This window comes from Phyllobates terribilis, unplaced genomic scaffold (assembly GCF_046119375.1).
Source record: "Phyllobates terribilis strain yellow unplaced genomic scaffold, ASM4611937v1 Scaffold_4__5_contigs__length_816908805, whole genome shotgun sequence".
Taxonomy (NCBI): domain Eukaryota; kingdom Metazoa; phylum Chordata; class Amphibia; order Anura; family Dendrobatidae; genus Phyllobates; species Phyllobates terribilis.
Window position 1 is genome coordinate 130,786,858 of NW_027362764.1, and position 13,915 is coordinate 130,800,772.

At 44.0% G+C, this 13,915-nt stretch overlaps 1 protein-coding gene across 1 annotated transcript; it reads left to right on the forward strand.

The window, feature by feature from the left end:
* The first annotated feature begins 1,059 nt into the window (after positions 1 to 1,059).
* Positions 1,060 to 12,836, forward strand: LOC141264242 (nuclease EXOG, mitochondrial-like). Its single transcript, XM_073676536.1, has 6 exons — positions 1,060 to 1,192; positions 6,018 to 6,167; positions 8,112 to 8,251; positions 8,718 to 8,794; positions 10,290 to 10,404; positions 12,214 to 12,836. Exons 1-6 carry the CDS (start codon positions 1,063 to 1,065, stop codon positions 12,670 to 12,672), a joined length of 1,071 nt encoding a protein of 356 aa, XP_073532637.1. The 5' UTR covers positions 1,060 to 1,062; the 3' UTR covers positions 12,673 to 12,836.
* The last annotated feature ends 1,079 nt before the right edge of the window (positions 12,837 to 13,915 follow it).

Genomic DNA, 13,915 nt, shown 5'->3' on the forward strand with positions numbered 1-13,915 from the left:
TTAGCTGCTTTTTTCTTGCCATAATACAAATTCTAACAGTCTATTCAGTAGGACTATCAGCTGTGTATCCACCTGACTTCTGCACAACACAACTGATGGTCCCAACCCCATTTATAAGGCAAGAAATTCCACTTATTAAACCTGACAGGGCACACCTGTGAAGTTAAAACCATTTCCGGTGACTACCTCTTGCAGCTCATCAAGAGAATGCCAAGAGTGTGCAAAGCAGTCATCAAAGCAAAAAGGTGGCTACTGTGAAGAACCTAGAATATCAGACATATTTTCAGTTGTTTCACACTTTTTTGTTAAGTATATAATTCCACATGTGTTAATTCATAGTTTTGATGCCTTCAGTGTGAATGTACAATTTTCAAAGTCATGAAAATACAGAAAAATCTTTAAATGAGAAGGTGTGTCCAAACTTTTGGTCTGTACTGTATATAGAATCATTTTATTTGTTTTCAGTTAACAAAAAGCAACGTGAATGAGCAAAAGAGGAACCTAAATCCCATCAATATTTGGTGTGACCGCGCTTTGTCTTCAAAACCGCATCAAAGCCTCACTTCTAGGTTCTTGCTCACTGTTGTTGAAGGATCCTGGCAGGGAGGTTGTTCAAAAATCTTGGAAGATCTTCTGTGGATCTGTGCACATCCTTCTGGCTCTTCATGTAATCCCAGACAGACTTGGTGATGTTGACATCAGGTCTCTGCTGAAACCTATACCTATCTCCTTCCCTCTGTAAACCAATGTTCACACTTTGCAGTATAATATGTATAGGCTGATGATGCAATGAAAAGCAAAGAGAGAATTAGCTATAATCCAAATCACACGTATAATGTTACACCTAATGTCCGATCACCATCACAGCAGCAGTCGATTCCCGAGCCAGTAGGTGGCGTCCGTCTGCATGTAATTTATTCACTTGCAACGAACAATTTTGGCCGCTAGATGTCACTAGCAGCACGCCTTGGGTTCTAAATCGAGTGTTGTGCTGTTCGCGGCCAGCAGGTGGCGGTACAAATTCTTTGATCTAGACTCTTTTCCTGTTAATGCTACTTGAAGATGTCCGGACATATTTCCTATAGAATTATAAACCGCCGTTTTTTGGGGGGTTTCGTGTTGGGGGCTACACTGAGCACATCGTCCTGCTTAGCCGCGCTTTATCTATACGACCGAAAAAGAGCCGAGCCAGGTGAGAAACCCGCCCCCCAGCGGAGAGTGTGCGCCGTTACTCCTGTAGCTGGAGGCCTGTCATAGACACGTGAGCTGCAGCCTGCATCCGGGTCCCTGCTCTGCGCGCTCCTCATGGCATCCTGAGACTCCATCAGGAACCGAAGGGTTAACACGTTCCATCCGAAACTGCAGCAACAATGTATCAGGGCGGAGTCACGTGGCCTCGTGTCCGCGCTCACGCGTGTCCGTGACTGTTCAGGGCAGGATACACGCTGTGTTTGTTTTACCCCCTATTTCCCAGTGATATCAATAAGTAGGGTAAGAGCTGTGCCCCCCAAATGCTCCCTGTTACCCTCTGCCTTCCTGGAGGGTTTCCAGCTTCCTTACACTGACCCCCTTCTGTCAGGACCTTCTGGAGCAGTGAGACCCCATTGATTATGGGGTCCGCCTGGGTTCTGTTATGTGTCCATTTTTAGAATGGAAGGAAAAAAGCGCAACCTGCAGAACTTCGAATTTCTCCAGTTCTAAAGTCTGACGCGTAACAGAACCCAGACGGACCCCATAATAATTTCTGGGGACCCTCTTCTTCATTATATCAGATAAGAAACAGATCCAAGTTTAGTTTTACGTTAAAGGGATCTTTTCATCTAAGGCTATGTGCCCACGATGCAGAAATGCTCCGGATTTTTCCTGAGCATTTCTGCATCTCCCTGTGGATTGTACATGTGTTTTTCCTGCCAGGGACATGAGGATGTGAAGCTTTCTTCACATGCATTTCCGCATGCGGGTTGTCAAGCGCTTTCCAAGCGATTTTATCATCACTTGGAAAGTGCTTGTCAACTTGGTCACACTATATAAATCCATACAAACCACATGGATTTATATAGTGTGACCCCAATACCTTCCGATGGCCCCCGCAGTCTTGCTTCGCTCCGTCCTGGCTGCCGGCAGATCGCGGTACACTGAAGGACCTGCCGTCAGATGACTATGATGTCAGCGCTGGTCCTTCAGTCCATCGCGAGCTGCCGGCATGGGAGGACGAGCACAGCGGGGGCCATCAGAAGGTAAGTATAATATTTATTTTTTATTTTATTCTTTTTTTTACAGGTTCTATGGTACCCGGGACCGGAGGAGAGTCTCCTGTCCTCTAGACCTGGGTACCATCCGCACATTGAAACGCGTGGAATGCGCATCTACAGATGCAGTGATGCGGAATCTATGTGTTCCAATGCAAGTCAATGGCGGCGAAAACTCAGCGCTTCCGCAAAATAATTGGTAGTGCTGTGTTTTTTTCCGCAATGATAATCCACAGCGGAAATTTACGCAGCATGTGCACACCACATGCGGATTATCATTGGGGAACATGGCAGGCCTTCTACCAAGCATTTTTTAAGCGTTTCTGCAGCTTTTTTGCCACTGCGGAAACGCTTAAAAAATTCATCATGGGCACACAGCCTTATATTTATTTTTTATTTTATTCTTTTTTTTACAGGTTTTATGGTATCCGGGTCCGGAGGAGAGTCTCCTCTTCTCCAAACCCGGGTACCATCCGCACATTGAACCGCATGTTATCCGCATGTACAGATGCAGTGATGCGGATGTCTTGCGTTCCGATGCAAGTCAATGGTGGCGAAAACGCCGCGCTTCCGCAAAATAATTGGCAGTGCTGCGTATTTTTCCGCAATGATAATCCGCAGCGGAAATTTCCGCAGCATGTGCACAGCACATGGGGATTATCATTGGGGAACATGGCAGGCCTTCTATCAAGCGTTTTTAAGCGTTTCTGCAGCGGAATTGCCGCTGAGGAAACGTTTGAAAAATGCATCGTGGGCACACAGCCTAATTTCTGTTGCACAAACCCCTGGCAGCATGGATCACAGCCTGGTTAGGTATAGTTTTATCTGGGCCCGGGCAGCATGGATCACAGCCTGGTTAGGTATAGTTTTATCTGGGCCCGGGCAGCATGGATCACAGCCTGGTTAGGTATAGTTTTATCTGGGCCCGGGCAGCATGGATCACAGCCTGGTTAGGTATAGTTTTATCTGGGCCCGGGCAGCATGGATCACAGCCTGGTTAGGTATAGTTTTATCTGGGACCGGGCAGCATGGATCACAGCCTGGTTAGGTATAGTTTTATCTGGGCCAGGCAGCATGGATCACAGCCTGGTTAGGTATAGTTTTATCTGGGCCCGGGCAGCATGGATCACAGCCTGGTTAGGTATAGTTTTATCTGGGCCCGGGCAGCATGGATCACAGCCTGGTTAGGTATAGTTTTATCTGGGCCCGGGCAGCATGGATCACAGCCTGGTTAGGTATAGTTTTATCTGGGACCGGGCAGCATGGATCACAGCCTGGTTAGGTATAGTTTTATCTGGGCCAGGCAGCATGGATCACAGCCTGGTTAGGTATAGTTTTATCTGGGCCCGGGCAGCATGGATCACAGCCTGGTTAGGTATAGTTTTATCTGGGCTCGGGCAGCATGGATCACAGCCTGGTTAGGTATAGTTTTATCTGGGCCCAGGCAGCATGGATCACAGCCTGGTTAGATATAGTTTTATCTGGGGACCACATCCGGAAGCCAGACTGTCCGACATCGCCCCCAGGTGGCTTCTCCTAGCGCTGTTGCATGTGATTGACAGGTGTCTCCTTATATACAATGTTCTAACAGAAGTGAACTTAGTCACATGCGAGTTTTGTCCTTTGTATATACAGTACAGACCAAAAGTTTGGACACACCTCAATTAAAGATTTTTCTGTATTTTCATGACTATGAAAATTGTACATTCACACTGAAGGCATCAAAACTATGAATTAACACATGTGGAATTATATACTTAACAAAAAAGTGTGAAACAACTGAAAATATGTCTTATATTCTAGGTTCTTCAAAGTAGCCACCTTTTGCTTTGATGACTGCTTTGCACACTCTTGGCCTTCTCTTGATGAGCTTCAAGAGGTAGTCACTGGAAATGGTTTTCACTTCACAGGTGTGCCCTGTCAGGTTTAATAAGTGGAATTTCTTGCCTTATAAATGGGGTTGGGACCATCAGTTGTGTTGTGCAGAAGTCTTGTGGATACACAGCTGATAGTTCTACTGAATAGACTGTTAGAATTTGTATTATGGCAAGAAAAAAGCAGCTAAGTAAAGAAAAACGAGTGGCCATCATTACTTTAAGAAATGAAGGTCAGTGCGAAAAATTGGGCAAACTTTGAAAGTGTCCCCAAGTGCAGTTGCAAAAACCATCAAGCGCTACAAAGAAACTGGCTCACATGAGGACCGCCCCAGGAAAGGAAGACCAAGAGTCACCTCTGCTTCTGAGGATAAGTTTATCCGAGTCACCAGCCTCAGAAATCGTAGGTTAACAGCAGCTCAGATTAGAGACCAGGTCAATGCCACACAGAGTTCTAGCAGCAGACACATCTCTACAACAACTGTTAAGAGGAGACTTTGTGCAGCAGGCCTTCATTGTGAAATAGCTGCTAGGAAACCACTGCTAAGGACAGGCAACAAGCAGAAGAGACTTGTTTGGGCTAAAGAACACAAGGAATGGACATTAGACCAGTGGAAATCTGTGCTTTGGTCTGATGAGTCCAAATTTGAGATATTTGGTTCCAACCACCGTGTCTTTGTGCGGCGCAGAAAAGGTGAACGGATGGACTCTACATGCCTGGTTCCCACCGTGATGCATGGAAGAGGAAGTGTGATCGTGTGGGGGTGCTTTGCTGGTGACACTGTGAGGGATTTATTCAAAATTGAAGACATACTGAACCAGCATGGCTACCACAGCATCTTGCAGCGGCATGCTATTCCATCCGGTTTGCGTTTAGTTGGACCATCATTTATCTTTCAACAGGACAATGACCCCAAACACACCTCCAGGCTGTGTAAGGGCTATTTGACCAAGAAGGAGAGTGATGGGGTGCTACGCCAGATGACCTGGCCTCCACAGTCACCAGACCTGAACCCAATCGAGATGTTTTGGGGTGAGCTGGACCGCAGAGTTAAGGCAAAAGGGCCAACAAGTGCTCAGCATCTCTGGGAACTCCTTAAAGATTGTTGAAAGACCATTTCCGGTGACTACCTCTTGAAGCTCATCAAGAGAATGCCAAGAGTGTGCAAAGCAGTCATCAAAGCGAAAGGTGGCTACTTTGAAGAACCTAGAATATAAGACATATTTTCAGTTGTTTCACACTTTTTTTGTTAAGTATATAATTCCACATGTGTTAATTCATAGTTTTGATGCCTTCAATATGAATGTACAATTTTCATAGTCATAACAATACAGAAAAATCTTTAAATGAGAAGGTGTGTCCAAACTTTTGGTCTGTACTGTATATATTCACTTTTTATCTTTCTTTTTTGTGTCAATGTCACTCTGATAATTTTGTAAAACAACAGCAATTTGCACCATTGTGTGTTGCATTTTAAATTTATGCCTCCAACAGTTGGCACAGTGATTTGAGTCAGAAGGATTACAGAAATACCAAATAGGGAAAGGATTTTTGGGGAGAACTCTTTCTGAAATATCGAGTTCAAGCCGTGTGAGGCATGCCGATCAGGAGAGCAGACTGTCAGTCATTACTTGTCTCACACTGGTAACTCCCCCTTTCATTTACAATAAGCTCTGGAGGCAGATTCTCAGGGAGATCTATGTCCGGCCCATAGATCTTAACAGCTCATTCACATATTAAGACAAATGTAGATTTCTCTGGAATAAAACATCAGATCGCAGATATCAAGGTATTTTATTCCACTTTCTTTGACCTACATGCCCATATAGACGGCTTAGGAGGGTTGATCCTAACGAACCTGATATAATGTTAATATTAACCTTTTTTTTCCAGAACCGATACAGAAGCCTCCATTGGAGGAGTTTGGATTCCCGCAGAGTGGAGAGGAGATCAGACAATATATCAGTCATGCTTTATCTTATGATCAAGCAAAGAAGACCCCACGTTGGGTCATTGAGCATCTTACAAAAGAGAAAATAGTTGGTGAGTAAAAGGAGTATTCCATTATCTAAAGTTATGGCACATCACTAAGTTATGCAAATGACTCTATGAATGTTGGGGGATGAGAATAGCAGCGGTCATTCAGGACAGCATTCTCTTCATGGTCTTCCGTGCATTGTGGGTGAATAGGAGAAGTTATAGCAGTGTCTCATCATCCTTATAGGTGAAAATTGTAAAGTATTTGTAAAAACAAACATCTTTGCAAGTTACTTACTGAATATCTTTTTCTGTTCTCAAGAACTGAGGGATATTTAATTCTATTGTTTACTGATCATTGTCAAGGGAATCAGCCGGTCTATTAGGTGGCTGGTCTCCTAGGTAAGGAGCACAATGGGCAGCACTGTAGCCTTGCTGCCCTGGGGTCCTGGGTTCAAATCCCACCAAAGACAACATCTGCAAGGAGTTTGTATGTTCTCCCCGTGTTTGCATTGGTTTCCTCTAACACTCCATAGACATACTGATAGGGAAATTAGATTGTGAGCCCCAGTGATGATGATGTCTGTAAAGCGCTGTGGAATATGATGGCACTTTATTAGCAAAAGCATAATAATAAGTAATTATTATTTACAAGCTCTTGGCTATACAGGATGTAAACTCCAGAGCTGCCTCATATAACAGCATAGCTGAGAGCACAGTTCGAGTGAGCGGTGCAAACATGCTGCTAGTCTGAACTGTCACAGTCAATCAGGGGCGCAGTGGCTTTCCTATTTTCCGACTTCTTGCTTGCCGGGAGCTGTGCACTCCTGAAGACAGAAAGTGGGACAACCCCTTTATTTAGCACTTAATCCCCTTTGTTCTCAGGAAAGGTGGGGTCCCAGAGGCCTAACAGTACTGCAGGAAGGAAATGGAGACTAAAAATCTCATTCACATGTTGCAGAAAAAATCTGCACCAAAATGAAAGCATGGCACAGGCTGCAAATCCGCTGCGTGCTCATTCTTGTGCAGATTTCCATTGTGGATTTCACCCTATTCAATGCTTAGTAATGGAGTAGGGGGAAATCGTCAGTCAAATCCACAGTGAAATCCACAAGCAGCAAATGCAGGTTCTGTCTGTGGATCCATTATTGATTTGTGACCAAATCCCCAGTGGAAATGGTCAACAAGGTGTGAACCTGGCCTATATATTCTTTATTGTCCTAGTCCCCATGTATGGATTCCCCAAACTATTCAGGCACCTCCTCAATCTTCAAAAAGTCCATCTGCAGTATCTGTCACTCCATCTTCTGACACTTCATGCCAGGAAAGGGTAGGGGGAGCAGAAGTGAAGGAAGAACCAGCCTGCTCTACAAACTTGTGAGGTATTGATCAGCAGAGAGATGGGAGAAGACCTAACGTACAAATTAAGCACAAAATCTCTGGCTGTAGCAGATCTAAGGCCACGGTCCCACTATCAGTATTTGGTCAGTATTGGGTCAGTATTTTTTCTCAGGAGTGGGAGCCAAAACCAGGTGAGGAACAATCAGAGAAAAGGTTTAATGGAAACAAGTCACCAATTCTGCATTTATCACCCACTCCTGGTTTTGTCCCCCCCTCAGAAAAAATACTGACCGAATACTGATAGTGGGGCCGAATCTCTGGCTGTAGCAGATCTAAGGCCAGACCGGCCACGGGTCTGATGGCCCAAACCCATCAGTTTCCTAGATATAAGGCATTTCAGTTTGGGTCAGGAGACCCGCTGCCGGTCCTGGCATGGTGGTCCGTACTCGGACTGTGAATGTTGGACGTGTAAAACCGGCCTAATGGTCATATACAGCTGCCAAGAGATATATTGTTTTGCAACCATCAATGTTTTTCTTAAAGTCCTCTCATGGGACTGTAAACAGCAGGGAGGCTCAGTATAAATTTAGATGCCCCCTAATTCAGGGTGTGTTGTGCTTTATTTAGTATGTCTGGGTTTTAGGACATGTTTTTTTATCTGTTCCTCAGGTATTGCTGACCGGAAACACTGCCGATTTACACCGGATCCAAACATTCCGCAGTTATTTAGCGCCAGCAATGAAGACTATTTACGTAGTGGGTGGTCCCGGGGTCACATGGCGCCAGCGGGGGACAGTAAATATTCTACAGTAAGAATCTGGGTTTTCTGCTTGTCTGAAGAAGAAAGTCTGTAAAAATTATTTTTTTCTTTAATCTTTGTATTTGCATAAAAATATGGAATATATAGAGTGCATTACTTTGACTTGTAAGAAAGCTTTAGGGCATGTGCACATGTATTTGGTGCAGACATTTCTGCACCATTTCTGCATCTCTTCGCAGAAAACACAGCCCCACTATCAGTATTCGGTCAGTATATAAGTGCGTTTTTGTTGCATTTTTGATTCTTTTTTTTACATGCGTATTTGGTGCAGATTTTTCCCCACTCGTTAGTATGAGTCAAATCTGCAAGTCACAAATAAGCAACGTGTGCATGAGACTTCAGGATCCTCATTCACTTAGTGACGAATCTTTGCCGAAAAAAGCGACAAATCTGCAACATGTGCACAGGCCCTTGGTGCTTCGACTGTTTACAGTAATCCCTTTTTACGTCTACAGGAGGCCATGGCTGAAACATTTTACCTGTCAAACATTGTGCCCCAGAACTATGAAAACAACGCCGGCTTCTGGAATCGGTAAGGCCCATGGCCAACAGGGATTTACTTTACAATCTGAAATGCAGATACAGTCCTGCCTCAGGTTACAAAGATAAAAGGGGTTATTCACTACAAAAATGACCTGCTTACCACCAGGACTAGTCATTTCAGTGATTTTTGGCATTGTCTTACAGCCTTCACAGTTGCATCAGACAAAATGATTTCATCTGACTGAAGGCTGCAGCTGATCAGAGTCTGTTGATGGTCTGCAGCGCTCATGTGACATAACAATGTTATCTGACCGCCAATAGACCCAAGGTTATTCCAGCGATTAAAAATTACTGGAATAACGTCCATCCGAGAAGTGTGTGTAACTATATATAATATTCAATATTTTTTTTTTAATCTGGGGCACTTTAGCATTTAATAAGGGGCCGTCCAGTAATGGACAACCCTTTTAATATACAGTGGTCTTTCCTAGGCCATTATAACTGAATTTTGGACTGTATGTAACACCTTGTATTGGTTTTGTGCTTGTTTTTATGGCATATTCAGACGGCTGATTTTTTTTCATTCTAAAGAGTCAGATACTATTTAGCCTAAAACCTAACTGTGCATGCGCCGACACGCGTCTTTCCAGCTCCTGCTTACCGGAACCATTTGGCCCATATTATTTTGTTCCACGGACGCTGGAAATCGCAGAAGAGGAGCTTAATTCTTGCAGCAGGGAATAAAACAATATGGGCGATACGGAAGGAGCCGGAAAGACGTGAGCCGGCGCAGTTAGGTTTAGGCTCTGCCCGCAGTAGGGCAGAGCAAAGTGCAGCTGCACAATCCGGCAATGTCCCTGCTCAGGTGCGAGATTTCATTCAGCTATGTGGATGGGGCAGGACGCGTCACCCACATTAATCCAAGCTAGAGGACGGCTTTTAGCAGGGGAGAGGAGGGACAGGCGCTGCTGCAGTGACACCCCTTGGACCGGACCGTCAGAATTTGCATACCTTGCTGGACGACTTCAAAAGTTTTTTTGGGGGAATGTAAGGGGGAGTCAGGCCTTAATATATAACTTTCTGGAATGCAGCGCTGAGGGGGGTGGTGGGCCACTGCTGTGCTGTAGTTCCCCTCTGGCATCACTGTGTAGAGTGCTACATTTTCAGAATCGGTGAGGGTCCCATAGGTCAGACCTCTCCACCAATCATAAAGTAACATACCATCACTTTGTGAGCTGGGAATACCCCATTGAATAAATGACATTATGCACCATGATTCTTACTCGGTCCTGGATGGCAATCTGTTTGTCTGGAGACCACTACACAACCAAGCAAATTTCCCATTCACAAGTCTAGGAGATCCGTATCTGGATCTTCAGACACAGATATGTAGAAATATCTGCAAAGAATGACTTAACCTCAAGGGCGGCTCGAGGCAGACATGTTCTCCGGGGACAGTCATCGGCCAGGCTACTGCATGTGTAGTTTAATGAGATCAGTCTTACAATGGCTCATTTCACTCATCGTATGAAATCTTTATCCAGGCTTGAAATGTATTGTCGGGACCTGACCCAGCGATTCGATGATGTCTGGATTGTGAGCGGCCCTCTGCCGTTGCCCGTGCAGAATGAGGATGGCAAGAAGAGTGTCACTTATCAGGTGAGCCGTTGTTTACCATCACATGTTCATGAAGTCACTTCAGAGATGACCGGTCGGCCGCTGTGTTCCAGAAAACAATGAGCATCCTTCAGTCTGGCTGAACTCTGCTTTCTGCTCCTGCCTGATTGTGTTGAGAAGCGTTCAGTCGTGAAATGAAGTTCCTCTTATCAGCAGCCCCCCATCCACTTAATTTCTTAGTTGAGGGCGAAAGACCCCGCACGTTCTCATTAGGAGTTACCTATGGGCTCAGTAAGCAGGGGGAGATTATAATTTGATAAATTATAAATTCAGAATTTAAATGAGGAGCTGTGAGCATAATATAGAATAAATGGCTTTATGGGGCCGCGAATGGCAGATGGAGAACTCACCGCAGCACCTCCATGTAATGACTGCTGTGCTGTGCCATCATCATTGGCATCATGGGGGATTCTGGGCAAATATTCTTTGCCATTTCTTCACCCATGTGTGATTTGTTCAATAGATGACCTTTATTCCTAAATATATAGGAACTTTCTCCCTTTTCCACTCTGGACTATTCATTCATTTTGGTAGAAGTGTCCCCTTAATATAGTCTAATGGCTCCCCAGCAATCAGCTGTAATCTTTGGGGCGTAGCTGTTATTTTATCCAAAACCAGGGTAAAAGCTTGATCTTGCTGCCCTCATCACTGCTTTTAGTGCACATACCAGTATAACATGTGGAGGAACTGTTCCAATCCGCATGCTCTGTAGTTTGGCTTCCACTCTTTCAATGGTCAGCTTCTCTTCATCATTATTTTGTCAGCACTATAGAGGCTGGAACTTCCAATTTTCCCTCTTACTAGAGGACACCATTCTGATGCTCTCTAACTTGGTATCCTTTTTTTTCCAGTGGGATGCTGCAGTTGATTATCATTCTGTCAGCACTATAGAGGCTGGAACTTTCTTTACTAAAATACATAATTTTGATGCTCTGTAACTTTGCATCCACTTTTTTTTCCCAGTAGGCTGCTCAATGTTGTTATCATTCTATCAGCACTATGGAGGCTGGAACTTCCTTTTCTTTTCTTACTAGAATACACAGTTCTGATGCTTCGTAACTTGGCATCCACTTTTTTTAATGGGCTGCTCCGCTTTATTTTCATTCTTTCAGCACTATAAACGCTGGTACTTCCTTTATTCCCTTTCCAGCCTACTTTGTTCACGCTACTATCCAGTGGCTTGTCCATCTTTAAAATGAAAGTCTGCCTCTGTATGACCTAAATGGAGTTGGACAGGTAGGAGAGCGGGAGCCGAGAGATAAAGACCAGCCCCACTTCTTGTCATACATTCTAGAGTCTCTGTTGCTACAGTCCTGACATTAGGCGGTGGACAGACAGGTTAATCAGAATGAATACACATAGTGGATGGCACTTTAAAATATTTTTTTGGGGGTAAGACAATATAATTTCTAAATAAAGGGATTTGCTGATTTTCTATTCATCACATTAGTGCAGTTTTCCCCCTATGGGTCCCAATTGCTAGATAAACATTTAACAATTAACTAAGTGGTGTGAAAGTTTATTAAAGTATTGGGGGCAAGTTGGGTCCCCAAGAATAGAGATGTACACAGCAGCTGCTGTCACCTTTTGTAATTTGATGGCATTTTAATATTAGTTTTCTAAATCTTACAAGCCCTTAAAGTATAAACTTCAAATGTGAAGATGGATGGGGTGTGTGAGGGATGGCGTGGAAACCTCCATGTAGGTGCACAGAGCCCTACTGCAATTTGTGATGTTGCACCATGATCTTCTTGGTGTTATGAAGATGTTCTTGGCCATTTTTTATTTCAGGTTATTGGTAATGATGACGTAGCAGTGCCCACGCATCTGTACAAGGTGATCCTGGCCAGGAGGAAGCCCTCTGATGAGACTTTAGCTGAAGGAGCCTTTATTGTTCCCAACATCCCCATCAGCTTTCAGCATCAGTTGCCAGAATTTCAGGTCCCCATTGAGACTCTTGAGAAATGGTCTGGTCTTGTTTTCTTCCCTCAAGTGGACAAATCGAAAGTCGTGAAGAACATTTGTGAAGTGGACACCTGTAAACTTATCGAACTGGAAGAGTTCAAACTATACATTGCAGGACGGAGCATGAAGAATGCAAGAAATCTCCAGAAAGTGGAGAAGATTATGTTAGAATTGCGTGAGGCCAACATAAAGCCGGACGGGTATCTGTTAGAGCTTTATGAACAGAAGAAGAAGGAACTGGAGTCCAGTGAGACCGTTACTGTACGAGAAGGAAGGAAAGGGTAACGTGTCTTAGCTGCATGCTACAGGGCTCCTAATCAAAAATAACCAAGTTCTATTTTTTTCTCAGGAATCGGTAAAAGTGACCTTTAAACAGGACAAATCCCTTTAAATTAGGACTTTTGTAAAGTACTTAAATAAATAAAGCATAAATAAAGAAATAAAGCATACAACGCATGTCACATTTGTCAGTTTGCAGTGGGTCGGTCCATGAGCAGGACCAAAGAGTCTTTCATCACCCGCTCCCGGACTCATGAAGGTGGGAGAAATCTTGCTGCAGGTTGAATGTTCGCTTTGCGAGGCCACGACTATTGATACCAGGACATTATTACCAACTCATCAGGGATTATCAGATATATTTCAACCCATTGTCAATTTACAAAAAAAAAAAAATCTATATTTAAGGGGAATATGTTAGCAGGTTTTTGCTATGTAATCTGAGGACAGCATGATGTAGGGGTTAAAACAGTGAATTCAGTGATGTGTCACTCATCAGGCTGTGTGCTGTCTACTTATAAAGAAGGTTTTATCACCAAAACTTTATAACTGCTCGCACTGCAGCAGCAGGTGACGCCAAGTCCAACTCCGCCCCCCTCACTGTGTATAGACAATGTACATATCCGGTGTGGGCGGGGTTAGCTTTCTCAAGCTCTGCTTCATGCTGCATCCAAGAACTCTGATTGTGTCAGAACTGCTGCACCCAGTAATCTAAGTGATACATCACTGGAATCAGGGTCTCTTTTCCTGTATTATGCTGCTCTCAGATGAGGTAGCAAAAACCTGGAGACAGATTCCCTTTAATGTTAGGTTTACACCATGTTCAACATACATTAGTCTTGTATTTGGCATATACCTACAAATACATCTGCCTACATTCTTATGACTTGTCCATAGGACCCTCTTCACCTAATAAAGGCCAACCAGAGCGTACTTTGGCCCACTATATAGCAGTACACTTTTGTTTTTGCTCTGTGCAGAAAAGTGTTGTCTGCTACCCATTTCAACACTGAGGCATGTTGGTAAAGAAACATAATGTGTGGTATACTGTTTTATTTTCTTTAGTGTTTTTTACCTGGAATGTAAGGAAAGACTATTCTGGCCTTGCTGGTGGTGGACATTTTTATTTAGCCTCCATAGGGTGAATGGGAGCTTTGTGCTTATCCTTGGCATATGCTCCAAGAGCTTTACCTAGGCTTTTATTGAACATGTTCATAAAGCATAAAGTAGACAAAGACACACATTTATTGTA